Source organism: Melospiza melodia, chromosome 19 (genome assembly GCF_035770615.1).
Source record: "Melospiza melodia melodia isolate bMelMel2 chromosome 19, bMelMel2.pri, whole genome shotgun sequence".
NCBI lineage: Eukaryota > Metazoa > Chordata > Aves > Passeriformes > Passerellidae > Melospiza > Melospiza melodia.
Genome location: NC_086212.1, coordinates 3909544 through 3936127, shown reverse-complemented (window position 1 = coordinate 3936127; position 26584 = coordinate 3909544). Strand labels below are relative to the sequence as shown.

The following is a 26584-nucleotide window of genomic DNA, read 5'->3' as shown; positions in this document are numbered from 1 at the left end:
ACACCACACTGTTAATCACATGTGTGCTTCTTGGTTTGGGGCAGGATCCATCTGAGCCATCTCCACTCCCATTTCTGTACTAGCAGGGCTTCCTCTCCCTGCCCCAGGCTCTGAGAGGCAGCCACAGGAAACTTTCAGAACTGAAATTCTCAAAGAGTGAAGCAAATGTTTCCTTGCTCTCATCATCTTTTATCTGCTTTCAAAAGAAAAAAAAATTAAAAAAAGGTTTTCTTGCTCTTGATTTAACACATCTTTGGTTTCACTGCAAGCTCTGCTCTGTATTTGAGGCTACCCTGGCTCTGGATATTTCCATTGTGGCTGGGTGGTATTTGCCAATGCAAAGAATTCTGGATTCTGGGAAGGGATTAAAATTCAATCAGACTTTGTGGAGCTGTCTTTCTTCACAGCCATTTTGGTCAAAAACTGCATCTCCTGTTTTCCATAACAGCAGCTAGTCAATGCTTTTCATTTATAAACAAAAATGGTTTTCTTTTTGGGGATATTTTACTGAATAGTCATCAAAATCAGCACTGGGTCTTTTGGGGCTCCTCTCCTCTGTGGAATTTTTTTTCATTTATAAGCAAAAATGGTTTTCTTCTTGAGGATATTTTACTGAATAGTCATCAAAATCAGCACTGGGTCTTTTAGGGCTCCTTTCCTCTGTGGAATTTTCTGGTCTCATTCAAGCACAAAAAGTGCAATCCAACACTGATTTTCTTCATTCACTGAAAAGCTCTGGATAAAATAGCTGAAATCTTGCAACAAAATGTGAGAAGTTAGGTAAAATCTAGCAAGAAGTAGAGGCTGCAGCAGCCCAGCTGGAAGAGGAATCCATGAAAAGCCAGAATCTCCCCAAGTGCTGGCAGCTGGGTTTGGAATTGTCATGCATTACATTATGTTAGGGAATAAGGATCCCTTCTGGGAAAACAGAGCAGCAGCACAAACCTCTGTAAGAGCCAGGCACAGCAAACCAAACTGGTACAAACACCAGGGCTGCAGAGATCACTGCCCACATTGCTGCAACACATCCCAGCTCTGGCTCACAGAGAAACCTGAGGAGAGCACACTGGGGCTCTGCAGAGTGGTTCTGTTCTGATCCCTGAGCACACAGCAGCTCACCCAGAGCTCCCAAGCTGTGTCCCAGTCCAAAGGTGTCTGTACAATCCTGCTTTTACACCTGTGCTGTCCTGAATGCTGCTCCCCAGGCAGGTGATCCCCACCTCACCAGGACCTCCATGTCCCCCTGCTCCAGCCACGCCACAAAGCCATTTGCTGGAAGGGCAATCACAGACCTTGGACAGGATTTAAATTCAGAAATAAAAAATGTGTCACCAGCCCAGCCATGCCTGCAAGGTAGAACAGACTGAGTGGTTTTCTCTTTAAACACTCCTAAGGAACTGCAGCTCAGGATTTCCCAGGAGATTACTCCAAAGACTGATAACTACCATGGGAACACTTTCCAACCACACAGTTTAAGTAACTTCTGTGCATAATTTTCCTTGACAGTATACAAAGGGCTGAAAAAAGACACTGCACACACCTCTCAGTATTTAGTTTAAATTTCTTTCTAATCCTACTGTCTTTTAAATCTTTTAAAAAATTATAAGAAGCACAGAATGTCCCATCTTGGAAGGGACACAACAAGGACTGTCAAGCCCAGATTCTCACCCTGCACAGACACCCCAACAGCCCCACCCTGGGCATCCCTGGCAGTGATGTCCAAATACTCCTGCAGCTCTGGCAGCCTTGAGGCTGTGCCCATTCCCTGGGGAGCCTGGGCACACTCTGGGGGAAAAACCTTTTCCTAATATCCAGCCTAAACCTCCCCTGATGGCATAAAAAATATCATGAATAATACCTGCATCTTCATGAAATTATAAATTAATATTTGCCTAAATCCACCCCTTGATCAGTCTGTCTCCTTTTTACTTGTCCCCTGCACTTTGCCCATCCTCCAGGCACAGGAACAGCTCTTCCCCCCTGCTCTGTGTCCATGCCCTGGCAAGAGCTCAGCATTGCCAAAACATTTCTTACTGCCCTGAGATCTCCTGGAGATAAAGTTGCTCCCAAATCCTTCTGTTCCCACACTGTGACAATTCTCCTTGCCCTACAAAGCAAACCTCTGATTTTCCTAAGCTGAGCTGTGCTCAGTGACACCTCTCAGTGTCTTCCCCAAACTGCTGACCACCAGCAGTGGTGAGAGCAGCAGAAATCCCAGGAGCTAATCCTCCCTTTGCTCTCCAGGGCAGGGCAAACAGTCTCCTGATAAAATTGTGTCTCTATTTTACATTTTACCCTTCAAACATTCCACTGTCTTGCTGAGTGTTTGCTGTCATCTTTCAGAAAGCAAACCAGTGACTCAGGTGTCCAGGCATCCCTCACAGCACTGAAGGGATCCTGCTGTGACAGGATTCACAGCTATGACACATCACTTACAAGGTTTTTTAATTCCATTTCTCATTGCAACCACAAATTAACACTGGAAGTGCTTTTTAAAAAAGCAGAATTTCCATTCTCAGGATTTTCCATGATCACTTCTGAAGTATCTATTCAAATGTCTTGAAAGTTTAAAAGCAAACAGGCACAAGATTATGGATCTCAACAAAGAGATGCAAGCACATGGTCTCTCTGTATTCCCAATAAAATTGAAGCCTTTGCAAATCCTTTCCTTCAAGCCATTAAAGCTGTACCTTTAAAAAAACCAGGAAACTAAAATTTGTGCAATTAAATGTTTAATTTTCCTCTGAACAGTAATAACTTAGGAAGTAATCTCTGACAGTCTGCCAGGAGAATGACTATTCAGGATTTTGGGGAGTGCCTCACCATTCCAGCCCTGCACTCCATTTTCCTTTCCAGGTGCTAACACCCATCCATCAGCCTGGCTGAGCTGTCTCCTCCCTCACACAACTTTTCCCACAAAAGCCTGTAACCAAGACAAATGACCCTGCAAGTGTTGGTTTGAACACAGCAGCTCTGCAGGAACACAGCTGCTGGCCCATGGAGCAAGTCTGGAAAGTGTTCCAAGGGAGAAGCTGAGCCCTGTTGATTTCCATGTTTCTCTTTGCTGATTTATGGCCAGAGATAGCTCAGGGATGCCACTTGTCGGTTTCTCGGCTGTTTAGGTGGCCTGGAAAGGCTCGGGGTGGCCTTGGACAGTCCGGCGCTTCAAAGGACGAGGAGAGACTTCTGATCTTTTCTCGGTCTCGGTGTTTATTAATTGTTTATCTAAAAGATTTTCTCTGGGCCCGACAGAGGTCTGCACAGCAAGTCAGCCATGGGCACACTCCGCAGCCCCCGGGGCGGTCACTTATCTTTATACCCGAAGTTACGTGTACAATATTTATCAATTTTCCCCAATACCTTCTACCCTTATTAACCGGTGCACTTCTAGTAAAGACCAATCCCAAAGTGCCACCATCACCACAGAAGATGGAGGCCAAGAAGAAGAAGAAGAAGGACAGGACACGCCCCAATTCCTCCATCTTACTTCTCTAGACCCCCCTGTACAGAAATCCCAAACCCTGTGTTTCACACTCTAATTAACTTATCCCTTCACCATTCACCCAGTGAAATCCTCCCGTCCTCATACAGGTGTCATCTCCCGTGCAGGATCAAAGTCCAGCCACCAGACACTTCTGGCAACATTCCAGGACTCCTGAGCCCCCCAAGGGTGGTCTCGGTCTCTCTGCACCTCAGTCCTGAGGTGCTGAGATCCCACAGAGCCCTGCAGCTCCAGGGCAGAGCACACCGTGGTCACTCACAGCTCAGCTCTGATCAAACACAAACATTAATCCTGAAAGGAAACTCTGCTGGGAGAAGTCCATGTAACAGCACTTATGTCCAGCCTCTCTCCAGCTCCTTGATTTTACAAGTGCAGATCAGGATTCCCTCAGCTGGATTCCCTGTTTCTCCATCCTCCCCAGCCCTGCATGGGCCCCCATCCCTTCTCCTGCCAAGCCAAAAGCCAGGCATGAACCCAGGGACTCACTGTCCTGGGATAAACCATGCCAGAGCTTCCAGCCAGGCCTCACCATTGCCACAGCTCCCAGACCACAGCTCTGCTCACCAGAACTGGGAGAAGAGCTCATCTACCAAGAACTGGTCTCCTGAATCTCCAATTCCAACACAGACCTTTAATACCAGCAGCTCTCCAAACCCACTGCAGGATGTACCAGATCAGAACAGAGCTACCAATATTTGCTTTGCTGACCTTACTCTCAGAGAAAAATAAATCAATTAATATGCATAATTATACCAAAATTATATTAACTTCTTAGTTACTACTTTTCCTTAGAAAAACTTAGTCTTAATCTTTCCTTAGATTAACTTCTTAGTTACTACTTTTCCTTTTTCCTTAGAACTTTCTAAGTTTCTTCTTTATTTCATTTTGAAAGAAAACAAAATCTGTAGGGCTATCTAAGAAAAAGCATAGGGATAAAGAGTATCACATCTACATTTTTCTTCTCACTCATCTTCAGCCACACAAAAAAATCAGACACCAACACAGCTTAAATCCAACACAGGCACTTTTTGGAGCATTTCTAGTGCATGACAGAGCTCTGGTGTTGTTACATAACAAAAGCACGTCCAGGCTTTCCAACACTCCCTCACTGTCCTCCCCTGAAGAGCCTAAGCCTGCTAACACCCACACAATCAGAGCTCCTCAAGTGGATTATATTCATGTGAATGTTGTTTTGTTGGTGCTCTTGTAAGGAGGAGACAAAAAACTGACTCAAAACCAAAATCTTTTCTCAGGGTTAGGAAGCTACTCCTGCTGATAACCTGAAATCTGGATGTCTGAGGGAGAAAATGTTTTCCTTCCACAGAGCTTTTTTACAGTGGATAGGGACTATGCTGCTAAAGGAAGTGTCTGCTCCTAGGGATAGCAAAGCATGAAATACAGCTGGAAAAATGGATCCTTTTTTCCATTCTGGTTGTTTCAGCTAAGTCCTGGTAATCCTATGAGGGTGAGAGCAGTGCAGACCCCCAGCTCTTGGGACTGCAGCAGGAGCACATTGGTTTGCCAACAAATCCCTGGTCAGTCCATTATGACACTGCTCTGTCCACAGGGATTCCCAGAGCTGCACCCAAATACCCTCTGGTTTGATGCCACATCCATGCTGTTCACAGCTTGCAGCAGATGAAGTCTGCACCTTCTTGCTAAGCAGATTTGAACTGGATCAGCTGAGCCAGAGTGTTCTTGGCTTTCAAGGAACAGCAGCACAAATGTCCCAGAGCCTGTGGTCCATGGCACAGCTGTGCCCCAAGGAGGACAACACACCAGGCCCCTCACAACCAATATTCCTCCCCTTGTTAGATATGTGTCACTTCTGGAAAATTCTTCTGCCACTGGTTGCCAGCACCTGCAAAGCCCTTGCACTGTGCTCAGGGCAGGGCACATCCTGATCCAAGGTTATGCAATGTGATACCAACACTGAGGCTTGTGTGCAGGGCAGCAGCTGATGCCAGCAATATGGATAAAATGGATACAGAACAAATAATGGCAGTACCTGCTGAAATCTGCCTTAGCTAATCAACTTCTTATCACAGAATCATTTAGATTGGAAAAGACCTCCAGGACCAAGAGTCCAACCTGTGATTTATCCCCACCCTATCATCCAGCCCCACTGTTCCTTGGGATCTCCAGGGATGGGGATTCCACCATCTCCCTGGCAGCCCCTGACAATGCCTGCTCCATCCTTTCCATGGGGAAACTCCCCCTGCTGTCCAACCTGCCTGATCCACCCTTTCCATAACTCCTCCTGCTGTCCAACCTGCCTGATCCATCCTTTCTGTAACTCCTCCTGCTGTCCAACCTGCCTGATCCATCCTTTCCATGGGGAAACTCCTCCTGCTGTCCAACCTGCCTGATCCACCCTTTCCATAACTCCTCCTGCTGTCCAACCTGCCTGATCCATCCTTTCCATGGGGAAACTTCTCCTGCTGTCCAACCTGCCTGATCCATCCTTTCCATAACTCCTCCTGCTGTCCAACCTGCCTGATCCATCCTTTCCATGGGGAAACTTCTCCTGCTGTCCAACCTGCCTGATCCATCCTTTCCATGGGGAAACTCCTCCTGCTGTCCAACCTGCCTGATCCATCCTTTCCATGGGGAAACTCCTCCTGCTGTCCAACCTGCCTGATCCATCCTTTCCATGGGGAAACTTCTCCTGCTGTCCAACCTGCCTGACCCATCCTTTCCATAACTCCTCCTGCTGTCCAACCTGCCTGGTCCATCTTTCCATAACTCCTCCTGCTGTCCAACCTGCCTGATCCATCCTTTCCATAACTCCTGCTGTCCAACCTGCCTGATCCATCCTTTCCATGGGGAAACTCCTCCTGCTGTCCAACCTGCCTGATCCATCCTTTCCATGGGGAAACTTCTGCTGTCCAACCTGCCTGATCCATCCTTCCATGGGGAAACTCCTCCTGCTGTCCAACCTGCCTGATCCATCCTTTCCATTAAGAAATTCCTCCTTTTGTCCAAGCTGAACCTCCCCTGGCCCAGCCTGAGGCCATTCCCTCTCCTCCTGTCTCTGTCCCCAAGCCTCACCTGGCTGTCCCCTCCTGCCAGGAGTTGTGCAGAGCCAGAATTTCCCTCTGAGACTCCTCTCCTCCAGGCTGAGCTCCTTTCCCAGCTCCCTCAGTCACTCCTCATATGACTCCCCAGCTCTGCTGCCCTTCTCTGAATAATTTCTTATTAATAATAAAGCAAGACACCAACTGGCAAGGAAGCCAAGGGTTCTGGGTGGGTGAGCACAGCAGGAACACTCAGGGATCCAGATTTCAGAGCCTCAGCTGACCTCAAAACTGCCAGATATTCAGGGGGCTGCTGCTGTCAAAAATGCTTTTATGTCCCTGTAAGATCAGAGTGTGAACTTTTAGATGCAGTGATTCTTCCCAGCTCACAGCTAAGCCCCTGCTTTCCCCATACAAAAATGGATCTTGAGATCACCTAAGAATAGCACACAAAGCTTTGTTCAGGGCTAAATGCCACTGCTGCCCATGGCAGGCACCCCAGCACAGAATTGTGCTCAAAATCTCCCTGAATTCACATCTTGACAGGGGTTTCCCCTCCCTACAGGACACCAGCAGTGCAGTGCAGGCAGCACATGACACAAAACTTCCTTCCAAAACACAGCTAGGAAGTGCTTCAAGGACACTCATGACTTGCTCTACACCCCAGCACAGCAACCTGACCTGCTCTGAGGCTCTGCAGGAATAAATCAGCTCAGAAATGTAAGCAAGGGCTCCCACGCTGCACTGAGGAGTCAACTGCAGGAAAACTGGGAATGCTGTGATAAAAAATAGAACTTAAAAAAAAGGAAAGCAGCCAAAACTGCTTCTCTAAAAGTTACATCAAAGTGTTTTATATTTAGATTGTCTACAAACAAAAAACTGATTTGAGGTAAAAGTAAAGAGACACAGAATTCATAAAGTTCAAAATCATTCAGGGACTTATTCCCCCTGCTTGAGTTTAAGTGAATCACAGAATGGTTTGGATTGGGAAGGACCTTAAAGCTCACCCAGTGCCACCCCTGCCATGGCAGGGACACCTCCCACTGTCCCAGGTGCTCCCAGCCCTGTCCAGCCTGGCCTTGGGCACTGCCAGGGATCCAGGGGCAGCCACAGCTGCTCTGGGCACCCTGTGCCAGGGCCTGCCCACCCTCACAAGGCAGAATTTCTTCCCAATTTGCCATCCAACCCTGCCCTCTGTCAATTTGAAACCATTCCCCCTTGTCCTGTCACTCCATGCTCTGACACAAAATGATTTAAAATACCCTCCTATGGCATTTATGGAGTTGTGGGAGGTCTGTGTGTCCAAGGTTTAACTCTCTGGGCAGCACAAGGATGCCAAAATTTTTCAAGCAAAATCAAACCAAACCCCAGGAACAAAAACCCACGTAAATTTTGGGCATTATAAGGAGGATGAAACCAGGAGAGATTTCCTTGATTGTTATAAAAGCTTAAAAGCCTAAAATGAAAAGAGTATCACTGCATTTTTCAAGCAAACCAAAGCCCAGAGGTGGAAGCACCATCCTACAGACAACAGAGGTGCATAAGGTTGGTCCAGGTTTACCTGACTGAAAGTGCAGTGGCTGAGGAGGTGCATGAAAGAAAGAGTGCAGAGGTGGACAGGGAATGCAGTGAGACAAAGTTTGTCCAATCCTAAATCAATCCCAAGGAGAAGAGTCAATACAGGTTTGTACTGATGCAAATTAGTGGCTCTTCTTAAGGATTAACCAAACTAGTAGCTGAGGAAGCAGCAAAATAAGGACAAAATAGCTGTAAAAAATACCTGCTCTTTTACCTCTCTGCTAGAGAATGAGGCATGGACATTCATGATGAATATGGTGCCTTTAAGATTTGAGCTTTTCTATTTTCCATGTATTTGTAACCCTGCAGTTCTTTAGTGTAGAACTCCAAACCCCACACTCAGTGGGAGCTGCTGCTTTCCCAGCTTGGGCAGACACAACAATTCCTCTCCAGGCCTGGCAATCAAGGACACCTCACTGCCTCAGGGCCCAGAGAGGGAAACAAAAGTGAGTTGGGGGAGCAAACCTGGGGTAAATGACTTCATTACCTAGAGCTGGAATTGGAAGATTAACCCCCAATATGCACATGGACCAAACTTATAAAAGTGTTAAACCCATGACCTGTGGTCCATTTTTGGGTGGATCTGGGGGGCTTTGTCTGCCCTGTATGTACCTGAAGGCCCTTCAATAAATATAACTGCTTTTTATTTCCTAATTTTGTCTGGCCTCTGTTTTTAGGTAGTCCTGAAAAGGCGTAAAAACATCTTCTCTTAATAATTGCTCAGAATCCTTGTTTATCAAGAAAAATGCTGTTGTCTGCACTAGTAAATTAAAGAAATGCCATTTTTTATTCCATCTGACCTCTCTTAAGATACTTCAGCTAAATAAATCAGAACCTGAACGCAAGTTCTGTACCTCACGCTTCATTTTCCAAGTCTTTGCACCATTTTGCATTTAACGTGCAAGAAAAATGCCAATTATTCTCCATAAAAAGAAATTAATAGTCCACTATCCTTGAGCAGTTTTTCCTAAAAAAGTATCAGCACACGACAGGCACAGGCCCGGGGTAAGGAACTGATTTCACTCCTTGGTATTTCCCAGCATCATCAACTGGGAAAGATGACAAATAAGAAACAGACTTCAAGCAGTTTCTCATAAAACCACCTGCGTTAGAGAGCTAAAATGTCTCCTAAGCCCTAAAACCACGAGGCTGCCTTTGTGCAGGAAATACGTTTAAATTTCGATGCTGCATTGTTCCAGTCCCAGGCACAGTTTCCTTTCTTTGCAGGGAAGGCCGCAGCGAGCGAAGCGGCGGAGAACGGCCGGGCACAATCCTGCGCTGCTCCTCGGGGCTGCCCGAGCTGGCTGAGCCCGGTGAGGCGGCGCTCGGAGCCCGAAGGCACCGGGGCTAAACCCGGGCAGCTCCGCAGCGCCAAGCCCGGCCTGGAAGCGGCCGTTTTACCCGAGCAGGCCCCGCCGGGCGAGCCGGGCTCTCCCCGGCCGTGCAGGAGGCGCTGAACCCCGGCCCCAAACCCCACGGCCCCCGCAGGCCCCGCGGCCTCCCCGCTCCGCCCGGCCGGCCCAGCTCCCACGTTACCTGCGCCCCGCGGGTCAGCCCGCGGCCGCTCAGCTGCCCGTGCCGCAGCTGCGCTAAGATGTTGGTGGTGGGGGCGCGGGTGCCGCCGGTGCCGGTACCGGAGCCGGGCCCCGTGGCGGCCCCCGCCACGGCCGCCATGGCCTCCGCGCTGGGGACACAAACAGCGAGCCCTCCTCTCGGGCCGCTCCGCCGAGCGCGCAGCCGCGGGACGCGCCAACATGGCGGCCGGAAGGGGAGCCCGCCGTGTGGGAGGGAGCGAGGGTAGCCGCGGCCTGGCCGCGCTGCTGCTCCCTCAGTGTTATGTGCGGTGTGAGATAATTCGTGCTTCTAGGAAATATATATGTGAAGTAAAGTTGTTAATAAAATTGTATGTGTAACAAAAATCGAAAACACTGACACTCAGCAGGTTGCCACGTCGAAATTGTGAAATTGCAGATGGCAGCAAGGAAATAAAGGCTCATTGGCAAGCGAAAGGAGGTGGCCGGTGCGGAGATGGGCCTTTCCCGGGGCTACCCAACAGCGGTGAACACCTGACAAGTGTGAAAAATGCGTATTTTACCCAACACAGACCCCCAGAATACCCCACCTCACCTCGAATGTTTGTTTCAAAGACAGATGCGTTGACATCGATATCGAAGTCCACCCCCTCCTGCAGCACGTTGACAACTCGCTGGAACTCTGAAACATTTCCCAAGATCTGCAGGGAAACAGAATCAGGCTTAGAGTTCATGGAAAAACAAAGAGCAGCCCAATATTTGGGGCTGATTTTAGTTGGTTTTACTATTTGGTGACATCATTAACTACAGATATTACTGTGAAAAATGCCTATTTTATGATTGGCTTTTTGCAAATATTAAAATGAATATTATATGTGTTGTGTTAGAAAGTAATGCTGTATTAATTCTCTTAAGTAGCGTGTTAAATATAGTTTTGGATCATAAAAAAATGTTAAAATAGAAACTATGCTATGTAGGATACTGTTTTTATAGAAAGGACGTGCAGCGAGATCGCAGCCACAGGACACCTGAATCTTTCACAGAAAAAGAATTTATCGCCCTCTTATCAGAAGAAATGAACTTCTCCCTGCCTCATAGGCGCTGTCAGGATTCAGAGGAAGAAGCTGACACTGCCCAGACAGAATCCTGCGTTTGAATGAAATTTATGCAACATGTATGAGGTGTATGAATATGCAACAGGCTGTTGTTTTTAAGGGTTAATCCTCTGTTAACGGGGGTCCTTTTTCGTGCTCGTGCTGCCCAGAAAAAGGCACCAGGACGTCCTTAACTCTTTGTCTCTATTGTCTCAAATTGTCCTAAATCAAAGTCTCCATATTATTATTACTCTAACTGTATTACTATTTTTATAAGCATTTTATTACTATTGAACTGTTAAAATTTTAAAAACAAGTGATTGGTGTTTTTCACAATAAGTATCTTCGATCAAGATAACCAGATTCATCAGGAACACACATCTGAATACCGGATTCCCCTAACCCGACATCAACACTCCCAGAAACAGCATTGTCCAGCCCTGCACAGAGAAAAGAGACTTCATGCATATGCAGAGTGAGAAAAGAATAGGGGCACCTCTGCCTCAGGCAGAAAAATCTGTGTAAAATAGCCCTGGAGATGGCATTTGTGAACAGAGGGAGGTCCGAGGTTCACCCAAGCTTGATGCTGTCTCTGACTGTGGCTATTGAGGATCATATTTTCGATCACAAAATAAAATATAATTTTTATTAATTTTTACAATAATTTTTTATTATTTTTATACATTATTAAATTGGCTTTATCGATTTTTACCTCTGGCACCCCCAGCTCTGCCTCCCACCCCATTTCCATCCCAATGCCTGTATTTCCCTCAGTGAGGCCCAGCCACTCTCTTTTCTGTTTGAGGAAAAGATCACCAAGGACTCTGATCACAGTTGGTTTTTGTTGAAATAAAGTTGGTTTTTGTTGAAAAACCTTTGTGAGATGGAACAACGCTGGAACAAGGAACAGGTGAGGCTGTTCTGTGTTGTTCTGAGTCACCCAGGCCACAGCACTAATCTGAGATTAGCTCAGTTGGTCATAATACCAAAGTTTCAGTTCCTGTCCGGGCCATTGACTTGGAGTTGCACTCCATCATCTGTCTGGGTGCCTTCCTACTCAGACAATCTGGGAATCTAATCAAGATCCACCTAATTACCCACAGTAGCTATGCACAGATGAGTTGTCCCAGCTCCAACCATGCTGAGGAACAACCTCATATCCCAGCCTACAGCTCTTTGGTTCTGCTGCTGGAAGTTCCTGCATGAGGGTACCAAAATGCCCTGGTCAGGAGGGATCTAATGAGTTGGAAATCTACCCCCTGTCCCATTATTTTCCTCTACCTCACAGCCAGGACAATGCTGGGTTTCAGGACCTGACCCAGCACTGAGAAAAGCTGTGGGAGAAGGCCTGGGGTTTGTTTTCTGCAGATTAAACAATGAAGAGCATTTGAGATGTGAACAGCTGGAAAATGAAAAGATAACCTATGGTGACAACAAGCAGCCACAACAAGAGCTTCATCATTGTCTAACAATGCCTGGTTTTGGGTGCTCCTGTCTCAGAAGGGCTGCAAGGGCTGTGTCAATGCAGAATTCGTGCACTGTCCCAGCAGCCATGAGAAAGAAGGACACAACCAAAAGCTCTGTAGCTTACCAGTCCTTTCAATATACCTGTCCAGCACTGCAAGTGTCTCTTACCATAGCTCAATCACAACTGCAACAGGATTTCTACCCCAAAGGGTAAAATGCAAATTTTATTTAACTTTACAGCATTAGTATGGGTCAAAACAACAACAAAAAAATTACTTTCTCAAGGCAACCACACAGCAGCACAGAGTGGGCACTGGTCCAGCTGTATTTAAGTATTTTCCTGCTCACAGGGATTTACTTCTCCTGTACCTCTAGCCCACTCAAATAATTGTAGCTTGCTCCAGCCTCCTCACTTTGCAGCAGGGTTGAAGAAACTCCAACGCTTTTTTGCCCTGCTTTTGGTTGTTCCTTGGCCACACTAATTCCTCCTTTCCTGGTCACTGCACACAGCTGTTGCAAAGACACCAATAATGTATTTAAAGGTTTGGATGTGTGAATCAGCTGAACCCTGAGAGGTTCATGAACATCTGCTCAGCTGCCTGCAGCACCAAAGCACAGCTGCAATTTCAGCCTGGGCTCAGCTCCCTTGCACCCAAGCCTTGTGCATGGCTCGTGTTCAGCTCAGCTGGGGCAACCCTGGGTGGCTGCACTGAGGTACAGTGAAATACCAAAGGGGGGGGACCAAAGGGAAGTTAGAAAGAGGAAGGAAATGGGGAAATAAGAGATAAGCTAGCTACACTGTGGAACCAACCAAACATTTCCTAGTCCACCCTCCAGCTCAGTTTTTTGTCCAGACATTACCTGGACATTCACTAAAGTGGTTTTCAGGCAGGAGGTGCTGACCCACACTGATCTGAAACAGAGGGACTGAGCACTTTCCCATGTTCCAAGTGCTCCTCTCCCCCCACACCATCCTTAATGCCCAACAAAACTGAGCCTTCAACTCTAAATAAATAGTTTTTCTCCACTGGGCAGCAATTTTTCAACATGAACTACGTGTTTATAAAGTGGCCAGAAATAAAAGATGGAGCACACAGAGAATTGTGGTGAAGCTACAGCAATTCTTCCTCTTCCCCTTATGACAAGAAACTCAGGCTCATTTTTATAGAACAAAATAAGCTACTATCTTTCTGTAAGCCTCTAAAACTCACAAAATGCAAGAAAACAGGTACATTTAACATGGAGACCTTTCTTTTCCTGGACACCTGTTTGATATTCAGGCAACCAACTGCTTTGAGATCAGCAGCTCAACAGCATTAACAGCTGGTATCTGAGTCATGGCTTAGAAAGGAGCAGTAGCAGAATTTAAAGGGAAGTTGTTTCACTTCATAATAGAATTCACATTGTGAGGTACCACACTTTCCATTATGAAACTATAAAAATATATTCCCAGAATCTGAAACGAGTTCAATAATTTAAACTGGTGATGCAAAGAGGATCAGGTGTTATCTAGGAAGACCTGTCCCAGTACTGCAAGCTTGGAGTTAAAGGATTGACTGGGGCAGCTCAGGAGGGAGTATGAGCTTTTCTTAGAGTTTCTCTTCTCTCCAGCTTTCTCTGAAGAGGCATCTTGGGAGTCTTTAGCATTTTCCCCTTCACCATGGTCGGGAGCTCTTTTTAAAGTGAATTTCTTGGTTTTCTTCCGTGAGTAGAATTCCCTCATCAAGTCCTCCACCTCCCACTGCTCCTCTCTGCGCTTCCTGCAGCAGTGCAGCGCAGCAGGGTCGATGGGATGAGCCTCAGTGTTGAAGATGTACCCTCCAGCATTCAGGACACACTCCCCATAGGGTGTGACCACCACATCAAAGTCTGAGCCATCATTGTGGATGAAGTTGTCAGGGTCAAAGAGCAGGTACAGGTATTTGATTGTTTCAGCCAAGAAGAAGGATTCCATGCGGTTATCCAGCCTGTGGTCCCTCAAGTCTTTGATCTACAAGAGAACAGAGTGGGTTACAGTTACATTGAATTCAGAAAGTTATGAATTTAGGGAGAAAAATAAAACCAACTTGGAATTCATTTCAGTTAAACAGCACAGTATGACACCAACTCACCCTGTATCTTATTATAGAATGGGTTAGGTTGGAAGAGACCTTAAAAATCATCTCATTCCATCCCCTGCCATGGCAGGGACACCTTCCACTATCCCAGGCTGCTCCAAGCCCCATCCAACCTGGCCTTGGACACTTCCAGGGATCCAGGGGCAGCTCCAGCTGCTTTGGGCGACTGGTGCCAGGGCCTAAGCACCCCTAGAGTGAAGAATCTCTTCCTAACATTTAAACTCATCCTCAGTTCAGTCTGGGCAAGGAGAAGAGATTCCCATCATTTCCCCACTAAAGAAAAAATCCTAAGGCTTTTACCTACTTACTCCCAATATTTTTAAGCAATTTTTTGTAAAATAGATCTTGATAGCATGTTTGAAATCCTCTATTAAATAACTTCATAAAAATCATTCACTGTACTTCTCATGTGTTTGACCAGATTTTCAGGCATAGTGGGAAAGCAGGGTCACACACCTGGCAGGAGGAGCCTGCACAAGAGTCCTCCTGCTCAGCTGCAACACCTGCTAGAAATGCAGGAGAAGCTTCTGGTGCTTTCCCACGTTTTGGGCTCTGGGACAACAGCCCATGATAGAATTTGGCCCCCTGTGAGGAAGCTACAACCAGAAACATGACCAGCAATTACCAGAGCAGCTTCAGAGAGAAATACAAGGGGCTTGTTGGAAAAGAGTCATGTTTTGCCCAAAACGATAGCTTCAATCCATGACAAAACATCACTTGTTGTGGTGTGCTGTAATGTCCCATTTTGGCCTTCCAGGTCATTCCCCCAGGTGTGCCTATGCCTCTCTCCCTTCCCCCTTGCCCCCATGCTGAGTGAGTCCTGTCAATCAGGCTGAACATTCCAGCAAGGCGTCGTGTGGTTGGTCAAGTTCAAAGGATGCCCCTATGCCCAGAGATCATTGGCCTGTCTGGGTGTCATCTTCCCCTGAGACCCTGCCCCTCTCACCTGGTTGGTGGCTCACCTGTACCTCCCCTCCCCCTGTCCCTGAGCTTAAAAAGGTGATCAGACCATGCGGCCGAGTTCTGTTGGAGCAGTTGCTCACGTTCAGACCTCTGTAACCATGGAATAAACCTCTGGATAAACCCTCCAGCAGAATCCTCTCCTTTTTCTCTTCACCACCGCCTGAAGCCATTCCTCCTGAGGTAAACGGGGTTCCTAACAAGCCTGGACTTGTTCAGTGCCCAGCTGCAATCTCCAGCAAGCCAAGGTATCTCTGGGGTGATACACCGCAGTTGCTGCCTTTGGCCCGGCAGCGAGGGTCAGACTGGCCCAGGCACAATCTAACTGGGAATATTGGGAGCCTTTTCCAATAATCACTCATGAGAACACCTTCTGAAAGCTGATTTTTAGCAGCCCTTCAGCTGCCATGGCAGATGATTTAGCACTCACAGTTGCAAAGCCACAGTCCACCTTGCTGATCTTCTCTATGGACTCCACAGCATCTCTCCCCAGCTCCAGCAGTGTGGGGTCTCTCGTGGCACGGTACAGATACATCGCACTCTCAATCAGCTCTGCAAAGCACCCAAACATTGCCAGCACAAAGATTATCAAACCACACACACACACACAGAAGATAAGCTATTCCTTGAACTAATTTAAAAATACTTCAGCATAATCAGGTGAACAGCCTGGCTTGCCTGGCTCCAAGCACAGATTTTCCTTTTCCTAAGGATGTGCTACAAAGAAATTCCCCCTAACTAGCTCAGGTAAATGTCACTAATGCTCCCTCCCACATTCAGCAAGTGGGAGAGAAGCAGGAGACAAAAAGATTAATACTCAGTTGTCAAAGTTAACAAAAAATGCTTCTGGAAAGGATTCCAAACAAGAAATTCAATCCTCAAAATAGAGTTTTTAAACAATAGAGTGGAAATACTCTATGCAGACAACATAGGCACCATCTGTGTTTACTTACTAAAGGAACAGGTGTTTATACATGAACACCTTTGATAATTAGGGCTGATGAGTATTTTTGGTAATTTGTCCAGTGTGGGTGTCACCTGAACACTCAGACCAAAAGGAAGTTCTTTATTCTCATTTACATTTATGGACCCACTAATCAGTTTAATTTTTTATTTTTGGTCAGAGTTGTAAAAAATGAGAAAAAAAGAGAGATAATTTCCTTACAGTATCACAGAAAACACAGAATCCCTCCTAGATGCAGAACTGGAACAGTCTATTCACACTGACTTTCACTTCCCAAATTTAAAGGACATAAGCAGTCCCTTTAACATTTCATGTGACTGAAGCACCCCATGCCAGACAATGTAACACTTAAACATGTCAAATCCCACACTGTGAACAAAATTCATTACCAGGCCACCTTTCAACAGTAACACTATGGTTTGCTTCCTGTTTCCTTCCTGTCTTTGTGAATGGGGGAAAACAAAATCTGCAGCTTTAACTCTGGAAATCCCAGCTCAAATCCTGGCAGGAACTGAGTCAGAACAAAAGTGGGGAGGAAAATGTGGTGCTGCAAACAGTTGATCTCCCAACCAGAGCTAAAGCAAGAGTTCATGTCCCTTTTAATTTCAGTTTTTTTACCAGGCCTGAGTGGATATCCTTCCCTCTTGTCCACTGTGTATCCCTGGGGAATGTTGTAGAACTCAGGCAGGCCCCCAAACTGCTTCCAGACCGTGTAATAGTTGAGGAAGGTGCGCATGGCATTGTCCACATCCCCAATCAGGCTCTGGAGACAGGAAACAGCAAAGAAACACGGCAGTGAAAAACCAGCACAGGAATTTGTGCAATTTTTCTTCACTCAGGGTCACCAAATGTGGTGGTTGTTCACAGGGGTCCCAGGATGAGGGAAGATATGAGGATCTGACTCCATGTTTCAGAAGGCTGATTTATTATTTTATGATATATATTATATTAAAAGAAAATGATATATTAAAACTATACTAAAAGAAGAAGGGATTTCATCAGAAGGCTAGCACGGGAAGGAATGGAATGATAACAAAAGCTCACGACTCTCAGAAAGTCTGAGCCAGCTGACTGTGATTTGCCATGAATTAGAAACAACCACATGAGACCAATCAAAGAGACACCTTTTGCATTCCACAGCAGCAGATAATTATTGTCTTTCTTTTTCTCTGAGGCTTCTTAGGAGAAAAATCCTGGCAAAGGGATTTTTCAGAAAATATAATGGCTACAGGAACTGATGCAATAGCACTGCTCTAGGCAAGGAAATACCCAGTGACAGAAATGGGTATTTCAGCAGGTCTGAGTGGGGTAACTGATACTGGGCATGATGCCTTAAGAACAGCTAAGAATTAAAAGCTGCTTTTCTGGTGGATCACATTCCCACACCTGAAATCATATGAAGACTCTGATGCTTTTTAAAGAAGGCTGTGTTTCTTCAGTCAAATGTTTAGTCAATCACAGCATCCAATCTCTTAGTTAGGGAAACAAGGTCTCAGTCCAAACAAGACTGATGAGAAAGCAAAGCTCTTGATGGGAAAATATTCACACAAATGAAACATTTGTAAGATGATAGAAAAGAGGTGTGTGTTTCTTTTTCCTCACATTCTCATTTGGAGCTGGCTATCACAGAAGTGCCCCATCATGCTGAATGAGAGACTGTACATTTTCTTCAACATCACCTTCTACAGGCTCAGGCTACTGCAAATTTCACCAGAGAGCAAACCAAACTTTTAAACCTGCACAGGTGAGATGATATTTGTAACTCTTTTCTTGAAGACCAGCCCCTGACACATGCAGAGAATCACCAGATGCTGCTGGTATGACAGCTCTTACCTGCAGGCCTGGCCAATAGGCTTCCAGAGACTGGAACACAGGCATGGACACTGTTCCTTTGTACATCTGAACCCACAGGTACCAGTCATCAAACTTGGTGTAATTCTTGATAGCTTTGTTATATTCTGTAAAGAAACAGATGGGTAGGTAAGCCATCTGTAACAAAAAGAAAAAAAAAAAAAGAAAAAAAAAAGAAAAAAAAAAGAAAAAAAAAAGAAAAGCTTATTTTTAAGAATGAGAGAAGCCCCTTTTTCACTTGAGCCACGTTCAATGACTTCCCAGGATGCTCACTTTGGTAACTTTGTTATCACAGACTGTTCAGAAGAATTACAGCAAAGCCTTCAGAACAGTCTTGAATGTGCCCCAATAGATCTTTCATCTCCTCCTTCCCACAGACAACAACCACTCACCTAAAAACATGGACATCAGCTCCTTGTCCTGCAGGAGGATGGCTCCTTTAACCAGGTACTCAAAGTAGGAGTCCACCCCTGCCCCAATGCCAGCATCCTGGGCCACCCACTTGGCAGTGATCACATCAATGTGGTTCCCCACCTGGAAGGAGAAAAGGAAGAGGGGCTTAAAGTGACACAAGAAATCCTGGTCCATCTTTCAGTCATACAATGTCCATTCCAACCAGCATTTTTTCCATTACAGGACAATATAACTGTTATGCTTATATGCAAACTGTAGAAAATACAATTTCCATGGTGATAATGTATTTTATATATCTAATAAACATTTTATGCTTCCAATATCAACGCTTCACTGGCTAAAACAACACATTATAATGCTACTGTAAAAATGCACAATTTCAACATGAAATGTCTGGTCCTAATTCTGATCTTACAAATGAGTAGAGAAGGATGGAGAGGTGCAGATACAGAGACAGAGGCCAAGAATGTCAAAGGCACAAGAGCTGCCATGTTAATATTTAAATAGATGCTGGCACTCTTCAGCCTGTGAACAAACCCAGCTGATGGAGGATTAAATACACAATCATGTCTTTCTTAGCAAATGTGAAAAAAGCCAGCAATGATCAACGATTTGGGGTATAAATCAAAAATAAATAAATCCCAAAGCAAACAAAGGGAAACATTTCCCCGTGGCAATAAACACAGGGTATAAATAAATCTCTTTCAGTTCACATATGCAACACCAACACTTCACAGAGGTTAAAAAAGCAGCAACAGAAAAGAACAGGAGACAGTGAAAACAGAGATAACACTCCCAGCTCTGGGTATTCCTGAACCCCAGAGCTGTACAGGCTACTAATATCTCAGTGCACTTTACTCTTGTTCTCTTCCCTAGGCCTTTGTCCCTCCAGGCATCAGACAGACCTTTCATTAATCTGCTCCAGCTGCTGTCACAAGAGCTGCAGCTCCCAGCAGTTGGCATTTGTGTCCCAGCCACATCTGGTGTGGGCCAGAACAATGGATAATGTTGGGCTGCTGCAGTGAAGCGGGGATGTGGATGCTGCAGGTGTTCAGCAACAATGGCAAACACGAGCCTTCAGCCCAGTTAGGAGCACTGTGGGTATTTATCCAACTCCATCTCCTCTCTGTTGGTGCTTTTTCATGCCTAGAATTGCATCCACAAAGCTACAGAAAAAGCAGCCCAGCACATCCCCGGTCCTTTGCTCACTCACCAGCCCAATATCCGAGCGATTTTTCCACAGTGCCTTCAAAGCCTTCCTGGCAACGTCCTCGAACACGGGGTCACCAGTGAGGTGGCTCAAGGTGGCAAACTCCACTATAAAGGTGCCAATTCCAGCAGTACAGGTGACTGGGGTCTCCCCAGGGTTTACTCCATGCAGCAGGTTCACTGTGCCATAGGGCATCCCAGTTGGGGTCTGGAAAGCTGGAACACAGGATTTTGGGGTCACAGAAATGCTCAGTGTTGTGTTTTACAGACTCTGAAGCAAACATGTGCCTCACATCCCACTGCACACGGGCAGGGAGGGGGGCTGGAGTAACTGCAGAGAACAAAATGAGAACTTGAGTGTGGTCCTGGGTGGGTCAGAGAGGGTATGCCAAGGTACACGCTGTCAGCATGATATTTTCAGAAAAATCCCTTCACCAGGATTTCTTCTCCTGGGAAGCTGAGAAGCCTCAGAAAAGAATGAAAACAATAATTATCTGGTTTTGTTTGGGAATGTGGTCTGAAGATAATTTACCAACAGGTGCATTTTTGATTGGTTCCATGTGAATTGTTTTTAATTAATGACCAATCACCATCAGCTGTGTCGGACTCTGAGGAGTCAGTCAGGAGCTTTCACTCTCATTTTTGTAAAGCCTTCTGATGTATCCTTCCTCTAATATAGTTTTAGTATACAATATAATATATAAAATATATAAAAAAATAAAATATAATAAACAAACTGTAGGGCATAGAAAAAATATACGTAAGAAAATATAGAGCATAGAAAAATATACGTAAGAAAATATAAAGCATAGAAAAATATACACGTAAGAAAATATAGAGCATAGAAAATATACTTAAGAAAATATAGAAAAGATAAAAATATACGTAAGAAAATATAGAGCATAGAAAAATATACGTAAGAAAATATAGAGCATAGAAAAATATACGTAAGAAAATATAGAAAATAAAAAAATACGTAAGAAAATATAGAAAATAAAAAAATACGTAAGAAAATATAGAAAATATAAAAATATATATAAGAAAATACAGAAAATATAAATATATATATAAGAAAATATAGAAAATATAAATATATATATAAGAAAATGTAAGAAAACAAAATATAAGAAAATAAATTATAAGAAAATATAAAAATATAAGAAAATATATAAAAGAAAATATAAGAAAATATAAAAATATAAGAAAATATATAAAAGAAAATATAAGAAAATATAAAAATATAAGAAAATATATAAAAGAAAATATAAGAAAATATAAAAATATAAGAAAATATATAAAAGAAAATATAAGAAAATATAAAAATATATAAGAAAATATAAGAAAATAATATAAGAAAATAATATAAGAAAATAATATAAGAAAATAATATAAGAAAATAATATAAGAAAATAATATAAGAAAATAATATAAGAAAATAATATAAGAAAATAATATAAGAAAATAATATAAGAAAATAATATAAGAAAATAATATAAGAAAATAATATAAGAAAATAATATAAGAAAATAATATAAGAAAATAATATAAGAAAATAATATAAGAAAATAATATAAGAAAATAATATAAGAAAATAATATAAGAAAATAATATAAGAAAATAATATAAGAAAATAATATAAGAAAATAATATAAGAAAATAATATAAGAAAATAATATAAGAAAATAATATAAGAAAATAATATAAGAAAATAATATAAGAAAATAATATAAGAAAATAGATATGATATGATACGATATGATATATCAGCCTTCTGATAACATAGTCAAATTCTCGTCTCTCACCTCATCCTGGGGACCTCACAACACCACAGTACACACAGTCCTGGGAAGCTCCTGGGCATCTCTTGCACCTTGCCAGAGCAGCAGATTGCACCCCCACGTGTTTTTCCAGCACAAGGTGGTCACTGATCACACTGGCCAGCAAAGTGCAGACAGCGAGGCTGTGATCAGCCCATGGGTGCACACAAGGGAGCAGTGCCATGCCATGAGGGCACACAGCCCACAAAGAGCACACGAGGCAGCATCCTCTTGTCTTTACAAGCTGCTGTCTCACACCTTTATTTATTATTTATATTCAATATATTTCCCCTCAACAAGCACACTGCTGCGCTAAGCACACACAGCGCTTGGCATGCACACGTACAACAACATCATCCTCACAAATTACCCTGGAGCACTGAGCTTGGAGCCCAGGGACCACAGGACTGGTTTGTGAGCTGGCTCATCCACAGTGCCATCTCCCAGCACAGGCAGCTCCTGCTCCCCAGCACAGTCACACACAGACAGGGGCTCACCTGGCAGCAGTTTGCGAGCTGCTTCCTCAGCCATCCTCAGGAGGGGTCCTGAGCACGGCCAGCCTGCTTCCACTTCAACTCCAGCCTTCCTGGAGAGCAGGTGAGCAGAGAGGAGCCCTCCCACCACTGCAAGGACACAGCAGAATCCATTACACCATGTGGGGAGGAAGGAGTTTAGGGAAGGGAAGAGTGATTTGTTTCTTGCTGGGCAGTAGAAACATGTGGAGTGACAGGATAAGGGGTGATGGCTTTAAACTGCCAGAGGGAAGGGTTAGGTGGGATATTGGGAATAAATTCTGTCTGTGAAGGTGCTGAAGCCCTGGCACAGGGTGCCCAGAGAAGCTGGGGCTGCCCCTGGATCCCTGGCAGTGCCCAAGGCCAGGCTGGAAGGGCTGGGAGCACCCTGGGACAGGGGAAGGTGTCCCTACAACAGGGGGGTGGAACAGATGATCTTTTAAGGTCCTTTCCACCCAAACCACTCTCAGATTCTATGACATTTTTTTTTTTTTGGAAGAGTCAAGAATTTCCATGTGACAGCAGCTGTGAGTTATTAGCTATATACAGCAATTACTTATATGGCTAATACAGCTATATTAGCTAATATTAGGTATTTCACTATGGTCACATAACAACCACAGAGAAATTACACTGCTGCAAAAATTGGCACAGCAATATTTGACAGGACAAACAACAAAAGCATAACTAACAGTTATAATAAACACTGTTTTTTAAAATACCTATAAAAAACCCACTGTTTTTTAAAAAACACTGTGTTATTTAGCTAGATGGCACTGAAGCAGTCAGGCATTCAAGGTGCAAGACTCCAAAAGCCTTTGTGATTTTGAAGGAAAAAAAAAAATTCCCAGAAATTGATAATCTATACTTTAAAACAGTATACAAAAACAACAGGATAAAAATCTGTATTCCTGCAGTGAAAAATATATTTATTCCAAAGCTCACAGCAGAATACTGAAAGTGCCACATCTGCTTGTCTTGAGACAGGAAGCAAAAAGGGATGTGCAAAAACTGAAAGGAAGTGACGTTTGTTTGGGGTTTTTCTCTCTGTTTATGGGTCCTCTCACTCTGCATCCCAAATTCCCTCTGACCACCTCCTCTGAGACTCATACAGGAAGGAAATCCAACACAGACCCCCAGAATACCCCACCTCACCTCGAATGTTTGTTTCAAAGACAGATGCATTGACATCGATATCAAAGTCCACCCCCTCCTGCAGCACGTTGACAACTCGCTGGAACTCTGAAACATTTCCCAAGATCTGCAGGGAAACAGAGAATCAGGCTTAGAGTTCATGGAAAAACAAAGAGCAGCTCAATATTTGGGGCTGCTTTTAGTTGGTTTTACTATTTGGTGACATCATGAACTACAGATATTACTGTGAAAAATGCCTATTTTATGATTGGCTTTTCGCAAATGTTAAAATGAATATTATATGTGTTGTGTTAGAAAGCAATGCTGTGTTAATTCTCTTAAGTAGTGTGTTAAATATAGTTTTAGGTTATAAAAAATGTTAAAATAGAAACTACGCTATGTAGGATACTTTTTTTAAAGAAAGGATTTGCAGCGAAATAGCAGCCACAGGACACCTGAATCTTTCAGAGAAAAAGAATTTATTGCTCCATTATCAGAAGAAATGAACTTCTTCCCGCATCGAAGGCGCTGTCAGGATTCAGAGGAAGAAGCTGACACTGACCAGACAGAATCCTGCATTTGAATGGAATTTCGGCATCATGTATGAGGTGTATGAATATGCAACAGGCTGTTGCTTTTAAGGGTTAATCCTCTGTTAAGGGGGCTTGTACTGCCCAGAAAAAAATACCCAGACGTCCGTAACTCTTTGTCTCAATTGTCTCATATTGACCTAATTCAAATTGTCCAAATTATTATTACTCTAATTGTATTATTATTTTTATAACCATTTTATTACTATTAAACTGTTAAAAACAAGTGATCGGCATTTTTCACATTACTAAAAATTGACAGTTCCATCTTTCAAAAATCTTTTTTCACACATTTCAGAACTTTACATCAGAGGCTGTCAGCAAAGGGGCGCTCTGCCACTCTCCCCAAGGGGTGATGCAAAGGGAAATGGAAAGTTCTCAGGTCAATGAATAACTGACTTTTGGCACCAACCACATAAAATCCAGGTGTGTACAGGTGGCACACAGAGACCTTGAGCAGTCTGCGGGCTCTCAGGGCTGGCACCTACTCACCAGCAGCGTGTCCAGAGCATCGATCAGAGTCAGGGAGAAGCTGCGGAGGACAGAAGCGAGGTGAGACCCGGCAGAGGGGGGCGGCCCATCCCTATCCCACCCCGGGAGCAGCCCTTACCTGCCCCAGGTGTCCTGGCCGTCGCAGGTCAGCGGCCGCAGCTCGTCGTAAGGGAAGGCGCTCTCCAGGTAGTGCTCGTAGGCGTGGTAGAACATGGCCCGCACCCGCTCCCTGCGGCACAAGCAGGCGCGCTCAGCCCGGGCCCGCCTGGGCCCCGCACCGCCCGCTCCGTACTCACCGGTAGGAAGCCACGTCCAGCCCGCGGGCGGCCGCGCCGCTGCTCGCCGGGAGCCGCAGCGCCAGGAGGCACAGCAGCGGGCCGAGGAAACGCCGCACGGCCGTGCCGGGAGCCCCCATGGCCGCGTCCCGCACCGAGCCCCGCACCGGGACTCGCCTCCCGCTCCCTCCTGAGCGCCCTCACTGCAGCCTCAGTTCTGACCCCACCCCTCCTCCCACTCCAGCCAATGGAAGAGCTCTCCGCTTCTCTCTGCCCCGCCCCGCCGCCCCCTCCAGCCAATGGGAGCGGCGAGCGCTCGACGCACGCGCTGGCGGAAGCGCTCCGCACGGCGGGGCCGCGTCCGGGGCGGTGCGGGACGGGACGGGACGGGGCTGGCGGACGGAGCGGGGATGCGCCGGTGGATTTTGGGGTGTCGCTGCCACCTCGGCCGGGCTGAGGGGCCCTCATTGCGGGAATTATCACCGGGACTGCTCGCAGAGAAGCGGGAGGTTCCTGTGGTACCTCTCCGGAGGCTGGAACTCGCTAATGGCAGGAGGGCGCTGAGCGGGCAGGGCAGCGCTTTAGGTGTTGTTAGGATTTTTCCATCTGTAACACTTACATTATTTAAATTATCCACAGAAATGAGGTGGTGGCACCGGGAAGAGGCCGTGGTGCCTGACACCGCTGCTGTGCGGTTCCTGCCGGGAGCTGGGCTGGAAATGGCCGGGATGTGTGTGAGGATGTGGGTGAGGCAGCTGGTGTCTCGGGGCCTCTCGCTGCTCAGAGTGACTCCGAGAAATGTTAGAAAGTCTCTTTTCCCAGCCCGGCGCTTGAAGAAGGAGTCAGAACTCTTTAAGTTCTCGGTCTCAAGGTTGTTCTTTATCTATAAAATATTTTCTCCTGTCTAGCTGAGATCCATTCAGCAAAACAGTCCAGGCACTCTGCCTGGGCAGTGTTATGTCTTTATACTAAAAACTACATGTACAATGTTTACAATTACTTCCCAATACCTATCACCTATGCTAGACAGTGAGCTTCTACTCTAAACCAATCTAAAAGTGCCACCATCACAGCAGAAGATGGAGGTAGAGAAGAAGAAGGAGAAAGGCTGGACATGCCCAGATCCCTCCATCTTGCCCCCTGAACCACCATTCTAAAAAACTTCAAAATCTACTTTTTCACCCCATGATAAATTCACTATCATCTACTTAACTGTCATGGTTTGCAGATCTTCATCTAAGGTTGGTAATTTGCTCCATGGGTCATAATCAAAACCACAGGAGTGTCGCAGACATTTCTTCACAGAAATCCTTTCTTTCGGATTTCTGTGTCTTCTGGAGGCCAGAGGCCTCAGAAGACAAGGTAAAGAATTATTATCAGCTGCTGTGGAATGTAATGGGACGCACCTTGATTGGCTCATTTTCTTTGTTTATAATTAAGGGCCAATCACAAAGTGTAAGCCAGGGACTCAGTCCTTGGACACAACTTTGTTATAGATTCTTTTCTATCTATTCTTAGCTGGCCTAGCTGCTCTGCAAACCTCTCTCTATATTTTATTAGTATAGATATAATGTATTTTATATAATATATAATAAATTCGGCTTTCTGATTCAAGAAACAAGATTCACCGTCTCTCTCTCACCAGCTGCGACCCACTCAGGCGCGGTAATATCGGGGCATCTTGGGCTCTGTGCCAGGGTCTCTGAGCCCCCTCCAGGGATCTTGGCTGCTCAGGACAGCCAGAGGGATGTCCTGGGTTCTGACAAGCTGGAGCACTGCTGGCCTGTAGGCATCTCCTGACAAACCTTCCTCATGCTGTTTCTGCCTGAAATTCAAACCCAGCTCTGGGTGAAGTTTGAGTGATGCAGCAGGACCTGCTTTGGAAACATAATACTTTGGGTTTTAAGTTTTTCTGTTCTGTTTTGGTGTGCAGCTTTTAGCCTTGTATTAATGTTACTGGCATCTTTTCACAAAACAATTCTATCCTAGCTGGAGACTCAAGGACAATCTCTGCAAACTTCAGGCCCAAAGCATCAACAACGTGAGAAGAGGAAGGTGG

The 26584-nt window shown here is 45.1% G+C and overlaps 2 protein-coding genes across 2 annotated transcripts in view; both read right to left on the bottom strand.

The window, feature by feature from the left end:
* The window catches only part of TRPC4AP (transient receptor potential cation channel subfamily C member 4 associated protein), a 39627-nt gene extending 28159 nt beyond the window's left edge, over positions 1-11468 (bottom strand). The window contains exons 1-3 of the mRNA XM_063172718.1: positions 11436-11468; positions 10225-10330; positions 9634-9917 (exon numbers count right to left, since the gene is read on the bottom strand). Of these exons, the coding sequence (XP_063028788.1) occupies positions 9634-9917; positions 10225-10330; positions 11436-11468 (423 nt within the window). The remainder of the gene's footprint in view (positions 1-9633; positions 9918-10224; positions 10331-11435) is intronic.
* A 917-nt stretch (positions 11469-12385) lies between these two features.
* EDEM2 (ER degradation enhancing alpha-mannosidase like protein 2) lies at positions 12386-24678 on the bottom strand. Its single transcript, XM_063172166.1, has 11 exons — positions 24547-24678; positions 24369-24479; positions 24251-24290; positions 23190-23295; positions 22020-22145; positions 19710-19921; positions 18475-18616; positions 18065-18189; positions 16850-16994; positions 15698-15819; positions 12386-14180 (listed from the first exon to the last, which is right to left on the bottom strand). Exons 1-11 carry the CDS (start codon positions 24663-24665, stop codon positions 13689-13691), a joined length of 1740 nt encoding a protein of 579 aa, XP_063028236.1. The 5' UTR covers positions 24666-24678; the 3' UTR covers positions 12386-13688.
* Positions 24679-26584: the final 1906 nt, after the last annotated feature.

Bases quoted from the DNA above. Each gene is read 5' to 3' on its own strand.
- EDEM2 (XM_063172166.1), bottom strand. From the start codon at position 24,665: ATGGGGGCTCCCGGCACGGCCGTGCGGCGTTTCCTCGGCCCGCTGCTG. The intron at 24,291-24,368 runs GTAAGGGCTGCT...TGTCCTCCGCAG, and splicing joins GGCCAGGACACCTGGGGCAG to CTTCTCCCTGACTCTGATCG. The intron at 23,296-24,250 runs GTGAGTAGGTGC...GTTTCCCTGCAG, and splicing joins ATGCTCTGGACACGCTGCTG to ATCTTGGGAAATGTTTCAGA.